Source organism: Seriola aureovittata, chromosome 4 (assembly GCF_021018895.1).
Source record: "Seriola aureovittata isolate HTS-2021-v1 ecotype China chromosome 4, ASM2101889v1, whole genome shotgun sequence".
In the NCBI taxonomy this organism is placed as follows: Eukaryota; Metazoa; Chordata; class Actinopteri; order Carangiformes; family Carangidae; genus Seriola; species Seriola aureovittata.
In genome coordinates, this window is record NC_079367.1 from 15,431,824 (window position 1) to 15,453,876 (window position 22,053).

Here is a 22,053-nt window from a genome sequence, read left to right on the forward strand (position 1 = left end):
AAAATCTGATTGGAACCGGGTAAAAACTTTTGTCTGTTTTTGTTTAAGAGGAAAATTCTTTTCTTCTTGACCAAAAATGGTCATCTGCAATGCAGGAGAATTAGCCATATCATGTTTTTTTTTCAGCGCCAGCATAAATGGGAACAGTTATTGTTCTCCATGACTCCATGAATGAACAAATGGACAGATGAGAGGGAGGCTGCCTTTTAACTCATCCTGACTGGGAAGATCATGGAGCTGGACGATGGAAGAACTGATCAGATTTCTTGAGGTTTGGCCTTGTCATACTGAAGACTGAAGAAAACTCAAAATCCTGCAGGCTCAAACAAAAATTAGGAATAAATAATGTCCAGGGTTCTGTAGTTGATTATCAAATGGCTAAGTCAATGTGACTGTGTGTGCATGTGTCTGTCACTGTGCCCACACCAGTGGCTCCATGGGAGAGATCTTAGGTGCAGGCACCACACGGCGGAGGTGGAGTGATTGTTCTTAACTCTGCTCCTTCTTTTCACAATCAAAAGGAGGATTTCCTGTCTCGGCATTGCAAGCGAGGCAAGAGGGAGTGTGTGTCTGCTCCCATTTTCCTTTTTTCTTAGAATCCCATCATGCTACTGTACCACTTTTACAGAGTTCATTAGGTTCACTGTGACCATGCGTCCAAATAAGGCACAAACTGACCTTTGCCAAGTGACCTGACCTACACCTCAATAAAATTGAAGATTTCTTCATGATTGTCCTAATTATTGCCATCATCATCATCATCACGCGCTTACGTTCCTTGTGAACTCAGCCAGGTCATGGGAATGTGCTGGAATGTGGGGGTAGGACGAGATTGACTTGTAGAGCACTAGGGATTAGACGAGGCTGAATTTATTTCTCAGTAGACTCCAGTCAAGAGATTGCCCTGAGTGTTTGTGATATGATTAATGTTGGTGAATAACAAACAAAGAACGAAAAGATCTGAATATTTATCATCATGCGGTGACTTTTATTAGTGATCTGATCTTGCCGAACCACTGGTTAGAAGCCATTACTTACAACTATATTACTCAGCTTGGGGCAGGTTCAATCCACTGGAACACAGAAAGAAATGTGAGAGAATTTTACAACTTATAATTATCCTAGACAATGTCTAGGCTGCAGCAAGTAATAAGCCTTCTTGTTATTGATTAAATAACTGTTGTCAACTGAACTTTTTACTGTTGTGGTTTGAGCCCAGAGTTGCTCTGAGTGAATTAAGAGGGTGATGATGTACATGTACTCACAGGAATCCTGACAGTGATTTGAATTTATCATCACTCCAATTTGGACTTGAGTATGGTCCAACTGTAAGACTCACAGTGAACCGGGTGTCAGTAAACTCTGATTGCAGGCAGTCATTGGCAAAAAGGAAATAAGTCAAGCACATGGGATAGGGTACATGGTCTGGGAATTACATACTGACACTTTCTGCAATGTTTCTATTTCAATAACTATGTGTATCTAGAACAAGTGTAGGGGCTATTGTATAAATAATTTCCATGTCAAAATGTCCATATGGGTCTCACATTGATGGGCTGGAATTTTGGCCTTTCGGCCAAAACAAATGTGTTGTCATGTGGGCTATAAAGTGGGGTCTGTTTGGGAAACCCTCGGCCCCAGGTACAACATCTGTCTGCTGCCATGTGGAATAACCATTGGTTATCATAGGTTAGTGAAAAAAAAAAAAAAAAATCTATTCATTTTCTTTTTATATTCCCATTTTTTCCCCAATCCCCCACACACCATGGGGCCAGTGGATGGATCCCATCTTTAGCTCATGTTTTAGAGGCTTTGAAATTGCATGCAAAGTTGAAACATGTCATGAGACACGTTTTAATACATGGACTTCAAAAACTTTTAGACGTGGTGTGATTGTTTAAGAAGTCAGGTAGCAGGTGAACCAACCAAAGTGACGTGGTGGCCGGGTTAACACACATTTTGGTGCTTGTGCCTGGAACTGAGTACCCCATCGAGTGAAAATCTGAGATGAATTCAACATTTTTAATTGTAATTTAGTACTTTTTTAGTCTGGAATTGTTATAATTTACTATAATATATGCCCACTTTCCCTCAGCCTGTATTACCTTCATATATCTTAATGATTTCCAACAGAATCCCTTAGCAAACCTCAGAAAATATTATGAACTGTTACTGATCTAGGGTTTTAGATAAAGACAGTAATAGCCATCGCCCAGTAAGAAAGTTTTTACTTACAATGTACACTCTCTCGTGGCTGCAATGCATTATAGTCTTTTAAAACTTCTGGAAATTAAACTCACTTGTTGCTCTTTCACAAATTTCACCATCACGAGACATCATCTGTGTCTCACAAATCATATACAGGGCTAAGAAAAATATTCCACCAAACAACATGTGGCCGGAAATTCTACGTTTCTACATTTTAGGGAGAATTTTTTTCTATAAGAGGGGAAATGATGTCACCACTCAACACTTTCACATCATTATTAAATCCCAAATCTAACAAGGCAGGACACTTGCAGAGAAATTTCATAATCAGAATTCAGCTTCAAGAGCATTCAAATTTGTGTTTATACAACACAACGAATACAATGCCTGAAAAGCTCAAAGGATTAGATAAAAAACCATTTTCATACACAACATATGTGTATGTGTATGTGTTTTGGTTTCTTCAGTTCCCTTGTTTTGAATTTTGATAAAATGACGTAGCTCACCAGACACAAGCTAACAGGTGAAAAGGACTGTTTCCAGCCCTTTGTATGTTTAGTTTTGCATAATGTCATGTTTTGAGTGTCGGCCTGGAAAGTAGGAAGTGACATGTTTATCAACTGTTTCACTGGGAGGGATCATTTATTTGATATTTTGCCTGAGCATCAATACAGGCGATACAGCCAACAAAAAAAAAAAAAAAAAAGTCTGATTCATAAATTTATCTACAAATTACCCTCTAAGTGGAAAATTTACACTGGCATAAAACACTTCATTTTATGGGGGATATGGGTTACTGGGCCCACAAATAATGAGTGAATAGCAGAGACGTTAGGAAACTGTAAGTCAGAACTTGTTTTGTTATTGAATCAAACCAAAGCTGGTGACGGGTTTTTCCGTAGTACCTCCCATGTTAATGACAGTTTTTACAATTGCTCTTTGTAACTTGAAAAAGTTTAGTTTTACCTCATTTACAACAAGCTGGTGAGTAATGTGACATTTCCACAACCCTGTGCTGCGGTTGTTTAATAATTGGTCTTTTGCTAAATAATTCAATGCCGAGTTGATTGAACATGCATGGTAATTAGGCCTGAGAGTACATACACAACACCAACACATGCAACCTCACAAAAGTTAACTATGGCATTCCCCGTCCTTTACAAAAGACTTACAAGAACATTACCATTTGTGATCACAGTGCTGTGCTCCACAGTCCTAAGAAAAACTACTCAATGTGCTTTAGTCACCTGATATTTTCACATTTCTGCACCACTATTCCCATCTCTTTCGATAAAATCAAAAATGTTTTGACAAACTAACAACTGTTTGCATTCAGTTGTATCCAAAACCACTGTCCCAGAAAAGAAAGTTTGATTCTGTCTTTACGGAAAGCTTTCATAGTGCAACCTCAAGCAACAGAGCAGTGGAGCAAACACTGTGGTTCCTGGCACACTTACTTGTCCCGTTATCAGACATGTGACAGCTGGCTTACTATCAGTCACCCATTGAGCTGTCTTTTTTCCACAGCATGTTGGAGGGCGGAGGAGGAAAGAGTGAGGACCATCTCCAAAAAAAAATGAAAAAGGAAAAAAAAAAAAGAAATTAAATGGGAAAATTTAAAAATTTAAAAACTTAAAAACGTATTCTTGCACCCACCCCACCTGACTTCACCGCCTCTTTCTACACTCTCCCTACCTTGTCTCAGTGACATTTGTGTAAAGCAGAACAATGTGAGGTACGGTATGCACTGGCAAACAAGCTCACAGCCCGCGGGTGGCAATATTTTAATGTCCAAGAAGACCTGATTGTAATCTTGTCAGTGCTCGCCTTTGGGTGTCTTGAGTGGAGCCTTCCCACTGGAAACTGACGGGATCATTACAACATTCGGAGAGACATTCTTTGAGGGTTTTGGAACAGCAGTGCACTCTCCTGTATAAATATTTCAGAGCTGAACATGACTAATGAATACGCCATGGTTGAAGATAACCATCAACCATGTGAAATCACTAAACGCCAGTGGAACAAACAGTTCATATTATGACTGTATTCCAGAAACTGATTTATGTGATAATATCATACAGTAGAACTGACACAGTTAGGGGTGCAATGTTAAAAAGCCCATGAAGGACTACATTCACTACACACTGCACAGTTTTTGCTGGTGCATATGTGACATGTCAGACAAAATACAATGTACTGTTGTTTTTTTTCTCAAAAATAAATGTGAAATTAACTGATGTGACTGGTAAACGTCTACAATATTAAGTAGAGGACATAAATCACGTTTTTGTTTTCTAAAATGGTGAAGTTGTGCTTTGGAATGAACTCTGGGAATGGCGAAAAACAGTGTGACCGAATGAAAAATCATTAATCATATTTATGAATAAGATATTGACATTTCCTCTTTACCTTTATCCTGGCAAGGACAAAAGCAGTTTACAGAGTTGAAGGGGGAAAGCATAAATAAGTGATTTATGTTAAAGAGGAAGAAATCTTCACAATCAGTCTAGAGACACTGTGTCGGAACTAGAGATGTTCTGCAGTAGTTTTGTTTCTAAAATCTAACAAAACACTTATAAACATGCAGTTTTGTTTTGTTTAGACCAACTGATTGATGCAAAAGGCCTTAAGATGTCATGTTAACCCCACCCCCTGCCTCAAAAAAAATACACTGAAACTAATACAACACAGCATACAATGTTTTCATGCCAGAGGATTTTGATTAAATTGACGTAATGTGTTTAATCAGAATTTTATTTTCTTACCATCTACTCTCATCAGTTATGGTTTTTTATTAGAAAATATTTTTATACTAACGTTGCGCTCATGCTGTCATGTAAACCTAGAAAAGCTTGGACATCAGCACACAGTGGTGGGTCAAGATGAAAACATTCCTGACAGGAGCCATTTCAGATTGCTGGCCCAGTGAGACTGCTCCTCGCAGCTCACAGCCTGGTGAGGGCTGCTTACAGAGTGGCTGGAATGAATCATCTGAGTTAATGTGCTTCTTTGTTGAAAACTTGGCACCGGTTGAGAGCAGACCAAACATCTGACTGGGAGATGCTAGGACTGACATTTATCCACAACCACAGAGCAAAAGCTGAACAAATTATTAACTGATATGTGTTTCCAGCAATACTGAGGACCCGCTACTATGCGACAGTAACGGTGCATATGAATCTACATATGTAAAAGTGACGCATCGTAAACATGTTGGATTGCTAATCAATGAGTCAATCATCCATTTGTGAAGGGACAGGACGGACAAGGAGATTGTAAAAATGCTTTGTATATTGCTAAGGAGTTACACCCTAGATACTTGGAGTTCAGTCCCTTAGAATTACGTTTCTATTAAAACAACTCATCCATCCCAATCCTCCGGTCCCAACAACAATCTTAACAGTAGTTACAGTAAAAATGGTGATAGGAAAACCTGTTGGCCAAAATGTTAGTAATCGTTTCTGGCTAGGAGCTTTGATGCAGAGTGTGACTTTCAAGCCAGGCAGCATGCTTTGATGTAAAACTGCAAACCGCGGATGGAATTGTCCAATCTCCTAACGCTTTCCCAGGACGTGTGCCAGAGCGAGACATGAATGCATGGAATAACAACTCTTTCACAATAGCAAACCTTAGTCAGTTGGTGCTTGTAACGAAAGAGGTCCTACCCAAATGAGTACTAAATGAGGTCACCTCACTGCAAATTACACCAAACCATTCAAAATCAACAAATTAAAATGCCTTTGTGGGTCCAACATTAAAGAAGCTGGAGAAATTGGACAAAAACCTCACTGAAGCAAAACGTCTGCGTCTTGCTCAGACAGTACTTAAAATGGTCTATTTCTTTAACTGCAGTGTAGAGTTGTTGAGCACTGGGATGACTATGTGTCACATTAATCCAGCATGCTGTGGCTGGCACTCAACCTTGCCAGAAGAGGGATTAGCGCCAAAGAGGTGTTCACAGCACACGCTACCAATAAAACCTGAAGCACCACTTCTTTGGGGAATCAAGACAATCAGTTTAGGTATCTACCAGTAATGGTTGTGCAATGCTGCAATTCATCACCAGTGTTTTGTGACAGCCAAAGCCCGCCATCCAGTCTGCACTGATTTAGTTTAACTTCACCTACAGTCGGGCGAGTGTCACTGATTAATGTATTAAATTCCTCTGAAGTCTTGCTGCTGAACCTAGCCAATGCCAAATGAGGCAAACTGGCTTCCAGTTATACTAAAGAAAAAAATCACACAACCTCTTTAATTCTTTGGAGACGGTGAAGGAACAGAGCAGCTATTTTCCCTCTTCATCTCCCATGAGTCTCTGCCCGTCAGAATTGTACCATTAACTGTGTCTGTCATAAAAGCTAAACTAATGACTTTGGCACAAGTCCACCAATTGCTTATTGGGGATTTCTGAGGGATTAGAACATACTGTATGTCAAGTTAAGAAACAGAAGAATGGGATACATGACACGCTCTCAAAGTTGGTGTCATTTCGCAACAAATCTGCGAGGACCTTATGAGCTGTTCAGTTTTCTTTTTATTAGGGCAGTGACGTATAAGCCCGATTAAATTCCTAGGTTGAGGAATCTATTCAAAGAATTTTATCAGCCGTCGTAGGCCTGGGTTTGATTCAGTTATAATATGTAGCAACATGAAATAGAGACCACTGAGTCCAAGCTGCATCAACACAAATTTATTTTGATAGGAAGAAACATCCAACTCGCGTTTATCCATGTTTGTTTGTGGAATGTAAAATAAATCTTCCTCCTTCAACGTACAAAGGGATAAATAACAAACATACCTGCACATGGTCAAAGGGTAACATGACAGCGGACATATTTATTAACAAACGCCTTCACAGATGTGTCCTCTGGGACCATAACTCATTTACACTTGTGGATGGAAAACATTCAGCACTCCATCATAATTCAAGGGGTGATTTTTCGCCAGGTGATTTCTGCGCAGAAGCATCAATTGAATGGTTGTGTGTTAATGAGGTTCATGTTACTCACAGATAATTTCACTTTGGAACAAGCCGAGAGTGTTTTTTTATTTCCAAGTTAGAGTGCACAGACACAGATGGAACTAGTTTGAATGCCACAGAAATGTTTGATATGGATGGATTCAACACTGGAGATCAAAGTTGCCCTCCTAAGCCAGTGCTGATATTTGTTGGCTCCTTTACCTGCTATATATTTTTGCCTGAATGCACCTTGAAATCTCAACTGAAATGTGGCTGGCTAAGAGAAGAAAGGATAAATCTGCTATAAGACAGAGAAAAGAAGGGCAAAGAAATTTTTAGATAATAAAATCTAAGACCTGACAAAGAAAGACTTGACTTTGTCAACATGATCAAATTAGACAAGGCCAACAAGCGGTTAGGAAAAGTGAGGCTTTATATGGACAAAGTATTCCTTTTAGGAATCTAACAATCTAACAATAATGCATCTGAGAGGACACTTGTACACTGGAAGATAAGGAAATTAAACAGCTGTGACTTTTACGCAAATAAATACAACAGAGTAGGTACTTGACTCCAGCAAACCCAGGCACAGATGCTAAACATGTTTTCCAGTTGGGGGCTGAATAATTCTGAGAATCTCAGCCAAAACACAGACCAAGAACCAAATCAAAGCAATGAAGGAATGGGAGAAAAAGCAAACACACAGGCTGAATGAAAGTGGTTGGAAAGGCATGCTCACTACCTCTTTCTTACTTTCTGTCTGTCTGAAACAGACAAGCTACAACTTTAAGCTGCACTTGAAACTATCCCCTAAAATCTACATGTTGCTACTCTAACTTCAAGAGAAGACCAAGTCGAAGCTGTCAAAGTGACACTAACATACTGTGTGCTCCCTGTCCAGCAGGGAGTTCATCAGGGGTGAATTTAAACTGTGGTTTGTGAGTGGGAAGAAGGAGCAGCTGGAACCTTCACTTCCTGACATGTTACAGGATAGGGTCTGCAGCCATGTAAACATACACTATGTACGCATATGTGTGTGTGTATGCAATTTAATTGTCTGAAATATATTGAAAACACCAAGAGAAACTAGTATAGAGAATCAAAAAAAATGAATGGATGCTTAGTTTAGAATTTAAAATTAAATTGTGCACACTACTGATAATGACCAGTTAGCACTATCATAAAAGTTAAGATGAAGAGTTACCTCTTACTTTTAAACCTAATGACAATATAAAGCCATGGGAAACAAATATCTGGTAATGCTGTGGATAGTACTGAACCTCACTTTTAAGACCAGAAATGGACATTTAAATATGATGCAAAGAACTATTTTCTTTCTATCTATTGTAGCATCTTCTTCAGCAGTGGTGCAGAAGCTCAGTCACTCTAAACAGTCTTTAATTTTCATGACTGTAGCATAGAGATTTCATATAACCAATTTATTTAAATCACCAAAACCAAAAATACATAGCCACGCAACTGCAGAACTGTCCTTTCAAAGTTATAACTGGGATTAAGCCAAAAGAAACAATTAAACAATCAAAGTTAGCACTAACTTTATTTCATACAAATTTACACTAAGTTACCCTGCAACATATAAATATGGTTTATATATCACATAAAACATTTCAATTAAATAAGTGAAGTATTATAGCTGATAAGCCTCAGCAAACTTTTAATTACTTAAAAACTTCAGTTTTATGTCTCTGAGGGACAAAAAGGAATAGACACAAAATTGCACCTGTTCTAAGTCCATGATTGGTGCAGCAAAGATCACGGCTCAGTACACCTGTGACATACACTTACCTCCTTGAAGAGAGGGCTGAATCAGTGCTAAGAGGAAGAGTCCACAGAAGAGCAACAGAATGTTTCTGTTAGCCATCTCGCTCCAAAATGCACCACCCCTCTCCCGATCAGCTGGTTTTATTCTCTTCTAGCTAATTACCACTAGCCTGAAGTTGGGGAAAAGGTGAAAAAAGGGAAAAGATATGAGACCTGACGTAATTAAGAGAGGGCAAAGACTCTGGTTCAATGGATCACGTTGCTTTTTTTCCTCCTCTATGTCTGGTGTTGCTGTTTTTATTCTGGTCACTCCTGCCAACAGTACAGACACTGCTGCCAGCAAGGAAAGAGAGAGAGAGGGAAAGAGACACACACACAGAGGGGGAGAGAGAGAGAGACAGCCCCCCCCCCCCACTCTCATCCAGAAGGAATTGAACTGTCTGCCAAGCATTTGCATGGATACGGAGCGTACTTATCTGTAAGAGTCAAGAGGGAGACTGAGGAAGAGCAAAAACCACATACCCAGATAATTACCTCTTCTCTATGGCTCTAATTTCCAGCTGGTTATTTTTCAACACAAGCAGTGACATTAGTTTTTACTGTTTCTCTTGAGCAATTCATCCTAAAAACTTTGAGGTAGAATGAAAAGAACACAGAAACTAACAGCATGTGTGCACAAAATATCAGAACAAGATATTACAAAGTCACTGGTTGCATGAATAAGTGGGAAATGCACAGTGCACAGCGCCCTGCAGTTCATGTGTGGAAACCTTTCACAGTGTGAAGAAAACTGTCAGCATCACCATAGACTGTGTACAAAGATGGACTTGATGATGTCACCCATAGGTTTCTGAAGAGCGGTCTTGAACATAACTTTAAGCCGTAGTAAAATTTAAACCGTTGAGTCATTTAGAAATTAGCCCCCTGTACAGTTACCTTGGTAACTGAAGGGGGAAATTATCTAAACAAACCAAAACTGTTTTTTGTACCACGCTGTAAACATGTTTATTTCTGCTGTAAAGTTGGACATTTTAAGCTGCGATTGACTCACTTTTAGAGCCAGCCTCATGTGGCCATTTGAGGAACTGCATTTTTCAGCCCTGTTGCCACCTGCTCCACGGTTGCCATCTTGGCAGTGCCTGACTCAGCCTAACTCCCAGCTAATCCAAAAATGGACATGAATTTGCCCATTTTCTGATTAGCCGGGAAGTTTCCCCCCATAAAGTTGCCACAAAGGCGGAAATTAGCTAAACAAACATAAACGTTCTTTGTACGAGGCTGTAAACATGTTTATTTCTGCAGTAAAGTTCGGCATTTTAACATGGGAGTCGACTTGCTTTTGGTGACACCATCAAGCGGACATTTGAAGAACTGTTTTTGGCACTTCTGTGCTGGCTTCATCTTTCATCCCCAGAGGTTGCCGCTTGGCAAGGATCAGCCTCAGTCCATTCTCCACTTTAGATAGTTCTAGTGACTGCTGGAACTCTACTTGTGTTGACATGAGCTGGCCGATTCAGCCCTGGACTATCAATCATTGTTCTCTACAATTTTTTCCACAACCAGTCCTCCTGATGTGCTTTGAACAATGACTGCAGAGTAGAGATCAAAAAATCCTGCTTATGGCTTGAATATTTATTTTATGGCTTTCTATGGTCAGAGCTTAGCCTAATATGCCAAAACAATTATGGCTGTGCATCAGTGATCACCTGTATCACCAGAGCAACAAAGGCTATTAGACCTTTATTTTCAACATGAATAAACATTTTTGTCACATGCTGGCAACAATACTGTCTCCTAGAATTCATGTTTATCTAAAACTAATTTGTAACACCAAATACATTTCAAGGGAGCATATTTCTGACCCGATTCCAATTTCTATTAATGTAATAAGGAAATGTTGTTGATCTTTTGGCAAGTTGCAAATATTTATATATATATATATATATGTGTGTGGATACTGAATGTCTCAGTAAAATGTTCACAGACAACATATATATTTTCTGCTGAACTATCAAATCTTAGTACAGTACAATATCCACTTGTAGTGACTGCAGCATTATTAAAGTTTTATGGTTTAGACACTCGCAGCACTCGGTTAAGGTTATGGAAAGATCCTGGTCTGGCTTAAAACAGAAAAATTCACCAGTGACTTCCACAACATGTTTATTTACATTTAATCTAACCCAAACCAAAAGCGTTTATGTTGCCTAAACCTAACCACAGACAGGATTGTGAATATGAACCCAGGTCTGTGCAGTCACAGCTGCCAGTGACCCACACCATCTCTTGGCGGCTCTGGTGGGTTTCATTCATTCAAAAAAACATATAATCCAGGCAGCGATTATGTTTGCCACCACATCATAATTGGAGAAACAATTTCATTATATATAAACGTAATTTTGTAGGAGACAGGGCTGTTTGGCAAATGTCTTTATAATGCACTGGTGAAAAAAAGAGCGACAAGGAAAAATAAATGCTATGAAACTGCTGTATTTTCTTAAGTATGTTTTAAAACTCCTCTTTATTAACTGCATATAATATCAACAAATCACTTTAAAACAACTTTGTAAACTCCTCACACTGATATTGTGTTGATAGAAGATTTGCACCGGAGCTCAATCACTAACGGGACACATCCTCTCCAGACACCTGGTGTGCAGATTCATCTTGGCTCAACAAGGCAAGCCATTACTTAGGAAACACCTCACCGCTGACAAGGCTGTCATTGTCCATCTTACCGTTCTGTCCTGGGACACATTTTTGGGATTTCAATTAGAAGAACTCGAGCAGAGGTACTTTTTACTGGCAAGAGCTGCAGCCAAAGTCATTACTCTCTCAGACACAAACGTGACAGACCGGGCTGTTGCACGCATGCTAATGGGTTCTGCTTTCCAAGACACATAGTATCCTTCATAGTAGTGACGTCCACCATTATGTTCATATTCCCTAATGCTGATTTCCTTAGTTAGATCTGGCATCCAAAACATTATCAGTTGTTAACGGTTTGTTCAGACTGAATGCAAAGCATGCTTTCACTTGAATTATGAAGTACAGCTACAGATAAGCTCAAATTATTCATTCAAGTAGGAATTATTCCCATTTGAGCCCAAGCACAGTCTCTGCAATTTGTGCAGCACAGAGCAAATCTGTATCTACATCTTGTGGTCAGGCACACAGGTGAGGCAACAATATCTTAACATAGATCACATAACTGCATGTAAACAAACAAAGTGGGCCAGCAAGTAAGTTAGTGCAACATCTGTTTTTCTCAGTAAACTCATAAATTAAAAAAAGACACTAAATAAGTCCAAAAAAAAAAATCAATGACAAAGAAACATTTGAACTGCTCTCAACTCTTATGATTACAATAAATCATTAGTTACAGTCCAAACATCAGCGGGACACTGACCTAATGCTGTGTTCTGCAGGGTACTATTCTTTCAATGTTTGATTTAAGATCAAAAGCCCCAGCTGACGAGGCTGTTTGGGAAGCAAAAGTGTATTCTGGATGAGAGCAGATTTATTTGCGGGTCTAAATGTCTATTTTAACTCATGTCTGGTACTCCTCCTTTGGGCTGAGTTGAATGGTGTTTTTGCCAAAAAGGCTGAGATTGAACATAGACTTTGGTGCAGGCTGAGGAGAGGTCACACAGGACTTACTGTTATTAATTAAACCAAAAACTGTGGGATCTTTTTACGTTGCTCAATGCTTTTTCTTCACTTTTTCCAAATCAAATATTGATTCAGAAACTATAGTTATAGACAAGAGTAGCAGATTTTCCGTTAACTAGTGCGACTTTGGTCACCATTGAAAAATGTGTTAAATCATTTTTTTTTCACGATAGTTTCATGTAATTAGTGTAATTGTATACAGCCACAGAATGTATCTACGATAACTGTACCTTTTGTTTCAGAAATAAGATACATCGTTTTTACTAAGAGTGCTGGTGTCTCTGTTTAGTATCTTGGCTTGTAGATCATTTCAGTAGATGTTTAAATGTGGTAAATGGTTAGAAGCTCTAATAAAGTCAAGATTGTTCTTTCACCAGCCCCAGGTCACTAGCCAATCATATTGGCTGATTATGAGCCTGATAACATTGGTTTGCGTCATGCACCTAAATCTCTATGAGAGTTTGGACCCTCTTTATGTCTTTGTCCCAATGCATTGCCTGACATGCTACAACATGTGGGCTGTAGCACTGGAACTAGCTCCCTTGGAGACAACCAAGGATTACAAAAGACCCTTGCTATAATGGCTCTGCATCTGCAGGCACAGTTGGCAGAGCATCACAATATAATCCACTTCAACCTTCCAAGTACTTTTGGCTTCGGCAGAAGGGAAATTAAGTCTGTAAAGACAACTTTTGAGGTCACCGCCAGAAACCATATGAACTCACTGAGGTAGAAGTATATTAAATTCCAAGGCAGCGGAGGCTTTATTTACTAACAGACATACTAATTAATTCTCTGCTCTAAAACTTAATGACTGAGTTTCTGCCAGTCCAGCAGTCAATTTACAACCAGCCATGCATCTACAAATTCGAGACAACAGACTGATTTATTAAATCTGCTGGAATGAGGTAGGGACTAAGAGCGCTGTCAATGCAGTTATGGCAAAACCCCTCTTGGTCTGAATTACCAGTTTGGTTTTAAATTTAGGAAGTAATGAAAAAATGTTTAATTACTGTAATGGACCAAATATAAGATAAAATGTTTCTGGAAATTAGATTTGAAAAGGGCTGGTCGTCTTTGAGCACTATACAATTATGTGTTAACAACAGAATTTCCTTTTGAATGGAGACCATGCCAGTTACCCTCCGTCTTCTTCATCGTCTGCCATATTGTTGCTAGGCTAGCAAGTTAGTCAGCTTTAAAAGTGTTTCATTATCCCAGTCTAACCTGCAGGAGCGTCTGAAGGCTTGTGTAATGCGTCTTACTGCCAGGAAACAGATTCATCACAACTGTAAATGATTTCATAAACTCTTGTGACATCTTTACTGCAGAAAAAGAAAAAAAACTGCAAAATGCTAACCATCAGAGAAAATAGTTTTGACCGAGCCAGACTGAAGAGAAGGTGATTCTATGATTGACAGACAAGCTAGTTTTTCTATCCTCAAAAGATACAGTAAACGCTGGGTTGCCACAACTAATCAATTTACGTACAAAATTTAGCAGAAATGTAGCTTATCATTATTCAATACTGAATCAATATGCAGAAACCGGATGGTCATTTCACCGATGATTGACTAAATATAGAAAAACTGTTAGTGACTAACAGAATCATGCACATTTACATTGATGGAAGGCTGGAATTATTAGTTTAACTTGCTGGTACTTCTGCATAGAGAAGGTGATTTAAATTCCCAACATGCTTACACCATCCAACCTCATACAGTTATATGTAAATTGTGAGTTGAGTATGGCTCCAACCCACCCACTCTCCCTTTCCAACCCACTCATATGGTATGGACATGATGTCATATGTGATATATCAAACATCTGTTCCCTGAGCAAAAACATGTTACCTTTATTGGTGGCATGCATGGTGAAGTGGTTTGGCTGCCTGTGATGGCCTCAGTTTCAAATGACTAGTATACTGATACAGATGGTGTTGTTTTCTTGTCTACTTTTTGTAGAAAGAGGGGAAATTACTCCTTAACACTCCACACATGGACTACTATTGGCACAATGAACCTTTGTTCACTGAGTGTTTACATCTTGTTGTGGGGTGCTGCATTGGATCAGCTCTGAGATCATTATCTTGCAATGATCACAGAGTGTTGGGTGGTTCTAGCACAATTTGCACTGTGGCACGCCAAAAATCTTTGGATCTTCTTTTGATCTACAGCTGACACTATACAGACTGGTTTTGAGGCCCATGCACAAATGGATTTTCTTTTAAGCTACTACAAAACATGTAAGAAGTAAACAATTATGGTCACACATGACCACAGATTAAGTTATTCTTTAATCTTATGTCTACTGTCTTAATCTTTGAGCAGCTGGACACTGAAGAGTGAAAGCCATCATACACTGGTATGTAGAGTGCCCTGGTACAGTGCAAACATCATTCTTTTAACGGACTGTGTTGTCACCAACACACACAGACAAGTAGATTGGCCTGTCTCCAAAGTGTGATACACACATCCAGACCACACTCCAGATGTGGTTTCTCTGCAGTTAACATTGCTCTGTATATGAAGGAGGTCTCAGTGAACATGAGATCCAAGCCAACGCACCCAGGGAAAACTGATGAGTTCTGGTAAGGGCCAGACCAGGCAGTAGGGTGACTCACATTTGGCATTAAAATCTTGAAGAGTCGAGCTTTAAGAAAGCTTTGCATGCACTCAAGTAAAACCACCAAGTCTCCATGTACCCATTCTCCTTTAACCTTTGCAGTGATCATTAATTTCATGAGTGTCAACTGCGTATACAGTGAAGCCAGGCTAAGAGTTTGGTTAAATTTAGTGTAAAATAAAGGAGAGGTTAGACATAGGCTTTGTTATAATGGCCACTATCTTTTATCTTTTATGTGTAGCTTCTCAGTTTCATAGCAGTGCTTACAAGATAAACTGGTTTATCAGCTTAGAAATTAAATATTAGGATTACAAATAAACAGGAATTCATCACACCGTCCTTTGAGCATGACTTAAGTTCTGAGACAGTCGTTTCCATAATTAGTTGTTTGGGAGGAGTACCACTATAAAAGCTGTGTGTTTTCTTTGTTGGTTCATGTGCAAAGCTTTTGGCTATGCACAGCACTTAGAGTGCTGTGCACAGTCTAGACTGCATTAAGGGTTTAGAGCTCCAGTCAGGCGTCAACCAACTTTGTGGTGGTAAGTTCATATGATAGGAAGTAGTTTGGTGAATTCTATCCATACTGGGTTGGTCAGCAAGTTCAATAATGTCAAAATTAGCTATAATAAATTATGGCAATTTTATGCCATTACAGCCCTTACTACTGGCAGGTGATGTTACCATGGGATTACTTAAAAACAATATTTGATCTAAAATCACGAATAAAAGACGCTTGGAAAATATTTCCCTTGCTAAAAGCAATTGATCTACAGGTTTGGGTGAAAAGTTTTACATTTATTTGTAAAATGTAGCTAAACAATCACAATTATTGTATGAAATGTAATTTCTGAATCTGCACATTGGTTTCCACCAAATCGGTGAGTTACAAAAAAGTGAAACATGCACAATCCAAGAGCTCTCTCTTTCACCTGTAGTCTAGCTAAACAAGAATAGCATATGGTTGGACCTCAGATCTGAATAGCATGTAAACAACAGAAACACCAGCAACTGCAAATGAGTCAATACAATTTCAGCACAGCAATAAAAGCCCTGTTAAGAAATTAAGGGTTTCTGTCCTTTGAAACACTCATTTGAAACAGTTACAGGGTCTCTGTGTTGACTTAGTTACAATTGGAGTGGATTTACTGTGTGAAGTTTTGTTGCTTAAAGTTTGTACTACACATTCATGGTTTGTACAGACTATACTCAGAACCTTTGGGTGAACTACTCTAAAACAGGGGGTGAGCTACTGGTATCTTGCGAGCCACCTGTTCGACCCCTGCTCTAACACAAGCCAAATAAGGGCATATTTATGGTCACAATTTAAAGGAATACAGTAGTTGAAAACTCTTGTGGATCCGCTGTAAATGCCCCTGAGGATGGAACAGAAACTGTTGGTGCTAAATCATTTTGAAAGTGGCCAAACATTTTTGGCAATGGCCAATGGGTCCAACGCTTGGCCAACCAATGGTGTAACTTCATCACTCAACTCAGTCAGTCAGTCACAGACATTCGCGTTTATAGGGCTGACCATGCTGTTGCGATCCAGCCAGAAATAGCAGTGTTGGCAGGGTAAGGCAATGACAATTCACAGTGGTAACTGATGCTTGCATATTTGTAGTATGTTTGATTTTCGGCTTATCAGAGAGTTTCTCAGGCTTTCTTTGGGACTCAGGGGCAGGAAAGTCTGACAATGTGCCACTAAAGAGTGAGAAATTGTTTAGGCAGCAAAATTCATGGGCAAAATAAAATGCTGATGAAACAACTTTTCATCATGTCAGATAGTGTGCATGCAACAGAGAAGCTTGGGATACGTGTTAAAAACGTGTTGTGGTTGAAACTAAGACATGGGAACACTGATTAACTATCAGTGTTCCCATGTATTTCCTGTGATCATCAAAAAACTGCAAAACTGAAATTTCCTGCTTATATACAAAATACCCCCAAGTAAAATTCAGTTGCAGTTAGTTTAATCCCATTTCTCAGTGCTCAATTAAGTGCAGTTGCACTCATTTCCGACAGGCACGCTAACACACTTCCTTGTCATTGTTGTAAGTTCATTATGTCCCCCATAACGGAACTGTTGGGGCAAGCTCTGTGGCCAACAGAAGGGAGTTCACCTCATGTGATAAGTACTGAGTACTTCAGTTTACTTAATGTATGCTCTTAGTGAGTGAACATAAATTAATGGCATTTTCGTAAATACCCATGAAGGAAAGAATGTGACAAACTGACACAATCCACAGATAAGCCAGCATGTTCTCAAACCGAGACAAAGTGGGTCACACCCTTAAAGGAGAAATTTTCCAAAAATGAGGTTGTTCAAAACAGTCCAAAGAAACCACAACATCCACTTCAGGAACTCACTAAACCCTCAATTGTTCAACAAATGTACTTTTGTAACCATATGCAGCTCTCCCTCTCTGTTTGTGTCTCACTGTCTGCCCACTCCTCATCTGACACTATGCTGAGTGCTTAGACAAACACAGAGCACACACAGTGCATGTGCACAACAACAGACAATGTTATAGCTGTACCATTCCAAGTTAAAGCTTCTCTATTTGAGCACTAGGGGCAGAAAAGAAATCCAGAACAAAGCCACGGCAACGGATCATCTTGTGTATAATGTGTTCGTAAACACCTTAATAGTTAAACATCCAGCAGAAAAAACATCCAACTGAAGTGCCATTTTAGAATTTCCACTTGTCCAATGTAAATTCAGTATTAATTTCTGCTCACTCTCATCCTATGCCTAGTCTGGTTGTATTTCCTGTTAAAAAATATGTTGTGTGTCATGTGTGCTCATGGCCCAAGACTGGCTGTCTATTGCATTTTTTAATACTTACAGTATCAGACCATTAAACTAAAAAGCTGAAAGCTGCTAAAAACTAATAAAAAGTAATGCACACTGCAATCCTACCTCTCTGTGGGTTCCTCAGTTCCTTTCACAGTGCACAAGTAATTTTATTTGATCATATTTAAAATATTGCTAAATTAAGCTTTAAGTACTGTCACAAGGACAAATTCATGGCATTTTAATTATAAAGAAATTTTTGAACTAACCTCACAATGACATATTTGAAATATTAGCGTGCATGTTGCTCTGCACGCTAATGTTTTGCCATAAATCATTATTATAGTAAAAGACACTTCAAACCGAGCAAAAATAAGTCAAACTTAATGGCACTTAATGAGAGATAACAGCATACTGAATCAATGCAGTCAGATTCCAGTATCAACACAGTAGATGTTGGCCATAAACTCTGAATAAGCATTACAGACATGAGGAATAAATAAATACTATTTTGAAAAAATAATTAAATACTGCCTCATTCTAATAATGAAATACTGAAGAAGGCAAAGACCTGTCACCAGTTTCCAGTAAACTAGCATTTTTTTTATATTTCACCATCAACCCACTGGTGTGTATATTGTAGTAAAATCAGCCGTATTTGTGGCCACTGGTTTTTATCTAATGCCAATCAATCATAGACAAATAGATAAATGCAGATGCATTTTGCTTGGACTGAATTTATTTTAAATGGATTTGATTGTTTGATTTGAAAATGAGAACAAGAAACCTCTATATACAGTGGTATCAAATTCATCAGAAGCGAACATTTCCATTCTTCCCACCAATCTTACAATTGGTTTATCCAACTGTGTGCTAACCCTGAAAACATTTCTTATGTCCTTTAATTACATTACTTATATACAACACCCTTCCTCAATAATGAAATAATCCCCCAAAAAAAAAAAAAAAAAAGCGAAACAATTACATGGAAATAAAAAGCTCAGAGCACAGCAAGCTCTGCCTCTGAAAAACAAACTGGCCCACAGTGAAAAGCAATGGTTAAAGAACATGTGTCTGGACTATCTCGAAATATCCATCCCACAAAACAACATACCAGCTCTGCTTCATAAGGGTTCTTTCTTAAATGTCAGAAAGCTCTAAGCTCTAATAACTAGTGTTTTTTAAAAGTATGTAACTGATATGTCTCCGTCTTACATGTTTTGTGCCAGCAACTGAATTCCACATTAGTGATTAATGACTAAGTTCCTGAACATTGAGACAGAGTGACAGAACTCCTCTAGTGTCACTCATGTGATTAGTTATACTGTAAGCAGGTCATGTAGCCTGATTAAACCCTCATGCCCTCGATCCACAGCTCTGAAAAACTGCAAAACTTTAAGGTTGGAGGCAGGTTTTGACACACAGTGCTGAAGCCTAATAACGGGGGAAACTGCAAGAAGTTTAGGAGTAAGTACTTTCTAAGGAATTAAGATATACAATTATAAAATATACAATTCAGTAACAAGCTATCAATGCATTTTAAATTCCCTTGTGAAAGTTGACATCTACTTCCTTGAAGCATGTTCAGCACTCGCACTTGTTGATATGACAACAATGGACTTGTAAAAACATAAGAGAGGAAAAAGATAAGAGGAAATTCAATGCCAGGGAAAACCACAGGGGGTGGACAAAATAATGGAAAGAGACACAACAGATCATTTCAAGATCAAAATCATTAGCAACTTACTCTAAATGACAGCTGACAAACAAAAGAACAAGTCAGCTATAATTAGATAACTGTATATATAACCTAGAACAAGAAAACCGCCTTTACCACACCTGCATTTGATGGCAGGGAACATCTTTCATTGGCAGGGAAATGGAAAAATACAAAATTGTCAGGTTCAGATGCTGCTGCTGTAAGATGCCAGTGCATGAACCTTTGTAAGCCTTCTTAAGCTTTTAGCAAAAAGCCACTGTTTGTGCAAGACAACATGGATCAGCTGTTGAGACTGAGACTCACTGATGAGATGAAATCCAATCCACAAAGAGAGCAAAACAGAAAAATTGAGTCATATCAAAGAACACACAAGAGGTTAGGAGCAGACTGCTTTAAAAAAATAAATATATATATGTATAAATGTGTATATATGTGTGTATGTGTGTACACACCGTTTGCAGTGCAGCGCTGATTATTGGTTGCATAGGCAACAGATGGTCCCCTTCAAAAAACATTTCAGATTTTAGTTACTAGCACTTCAATATTTTAGTTGAGCTGGCTAGTTCATGCATTTTTTTGCCATTTTAAAACTGTCCCTCACCCATTGTGTTTTCTTGACAATATAAAACTGTCCATCATTAAAGTCCAATCTGCTGAGTACACTACTGCTCTATGTTCCGTTGAAAAGTCATTACATTCTCTGTGCAGCTGCAAAAAATTGCATGCCAGGTCGGCTGTTTACCTAGGGTGAGATCACATCAGATAAAACCCCACAAGTCCCAGTGCAGAGTAGTGTATCACTATGATAGCACAGGCATTTAATTTTCAAATGTATTTAAATGCTGATTTTGACACAGATAGCAAGCGTCAAAGATAAGTCCACAAACCCCAAAGGGATCACTGTCCAAGTTCTTGACAGTCTTGTCTTATAAAGTTACAAATTTACACCACTGTTCTCCAAAAGTTGTGCATTATAATGGTGATGTATTGTTTGTCTGTACATGCATATACAGGCTGAATATATACTGCACTGAGGTCAACTATTGTTCTAGCTCTGGTGCAGTTTAAAAGACTAAAGATATTTTCAAATACAGGTATTGTTTAATCCAGGTCAATTATGAAATCTGTCAGGAGTCTCTCTTGTATGTAAGATGATCAAGCTTATCTGATTAAAAGTTCAAGTTTTAGTGACTACTGTAGATATTCCTATTTTCTAAGACTGATCTTAGTGATAAGAGGCTAATAAACTGCACAGTAAGCTTACAAAACTGAGGTTCTGAAAATACCGTTTGAACTCTATTGGAGCTTGTTCTGTTACATGATTGATTTTGCATGAGGTTCTGCTTAACAAAACACAGCTGCAGTAACTGACTAAAAAGACACTAAAACAACCTCTTTTATATATTGTACATAAACTACATATCATTCACTGTAGCATTCTTTGATACTATCACTTCACTGATGTCTCTTCCACATGTCACTTCATTGCTGTCTGCAAAGTATTCTCCTGTATAATGATCCAAACAGCCACCAGAAAACACCAAACAAAATAGCTAAAGAGCAGGCCTAAAACCATAGCTGTTTTTACTATATTGATTACCCTTTTATCCAATACACACCTTTACCTAACTGACATATTAAAGAAAGTGTTTGGATTTGTTCAAGTCTATCCTAATATGTTACTCACATGCCATATTGATAGCAGAAACCATTTACGAAATGGGGAACAAAATCCACAGTCCTTGATGTTTGAGGTGACCAGTCACTTTGGGGGAGGTGGGGCAGAGTTTGAAAAAAACTTTTAATGGTAGAATGGCAGAATAACTAAGAAACCAATATAATTCTGCATTAATTCATGACAAAAATCCTGAGATGCTGCTGTCATTTATCATTAATCTACAAAGTCAGCCCCACTGCAATTTGATTGGCTAATTTGAGGACATTGTTTTAAAACAAAAACAAAAAAAATCCCAGATTTAACATGGAGTGGTTCTCCAGGAAAAATAGCCAACTGCTAGCTTGTCAAAGAAGGAGCTTTTTTGCCTTCCGGTTGTTTTCTGGAGCGGAGCCTACCTGCAGAACTATCTGTCAGGATCTCAAGGATCTTTCTCAGAGGATTACTAAAAATAAAAGCAGCTTGAGTCATTGAGATCAAACAGCTATCCAAATTGACAGGACATACAAACAGGGAATTGTGCAGCATAACCAGCAAATTTAGAGAACAGGTATGAGGTTGAGTGGATCCTCATCTGTATTGCACTGCATGGAAAATAGTGCATTATCTCACTGTAA

At 38.6% G+C, this 22,053-nt stretch overlaps 1 protein-coding gene across 14 annotated transcripts in view; it reads right to left on the reverse strand.

Moving 5' to 3' along the window:
• The window catches only part of elna (elastin a), a 49,504-nt gene extending 40,240 nt beyond the window's left edge, over window positions 1-9,264 (reverse strand). For all 14 annotated transcript variants that reach the window (XM_056374149.1, XM_056374160.1, XM_056374158.1 and 11 more), the window contains exon 1: window positions 8,975-9,264. In XM_056374149.1, coding sequence (XP_056230124.1) covers window positions 8,975-9,050 — 76 coding nt within the window. In that variant the 5' untranslated portion in view covers window positions 9,051-9,264. The remainder of the gene's footprint in view (window positions 1-8,974) is intronic.
• Between the last annotated feature and the right edge of the window lie 12,789 nt (window positions 9,265-22,053).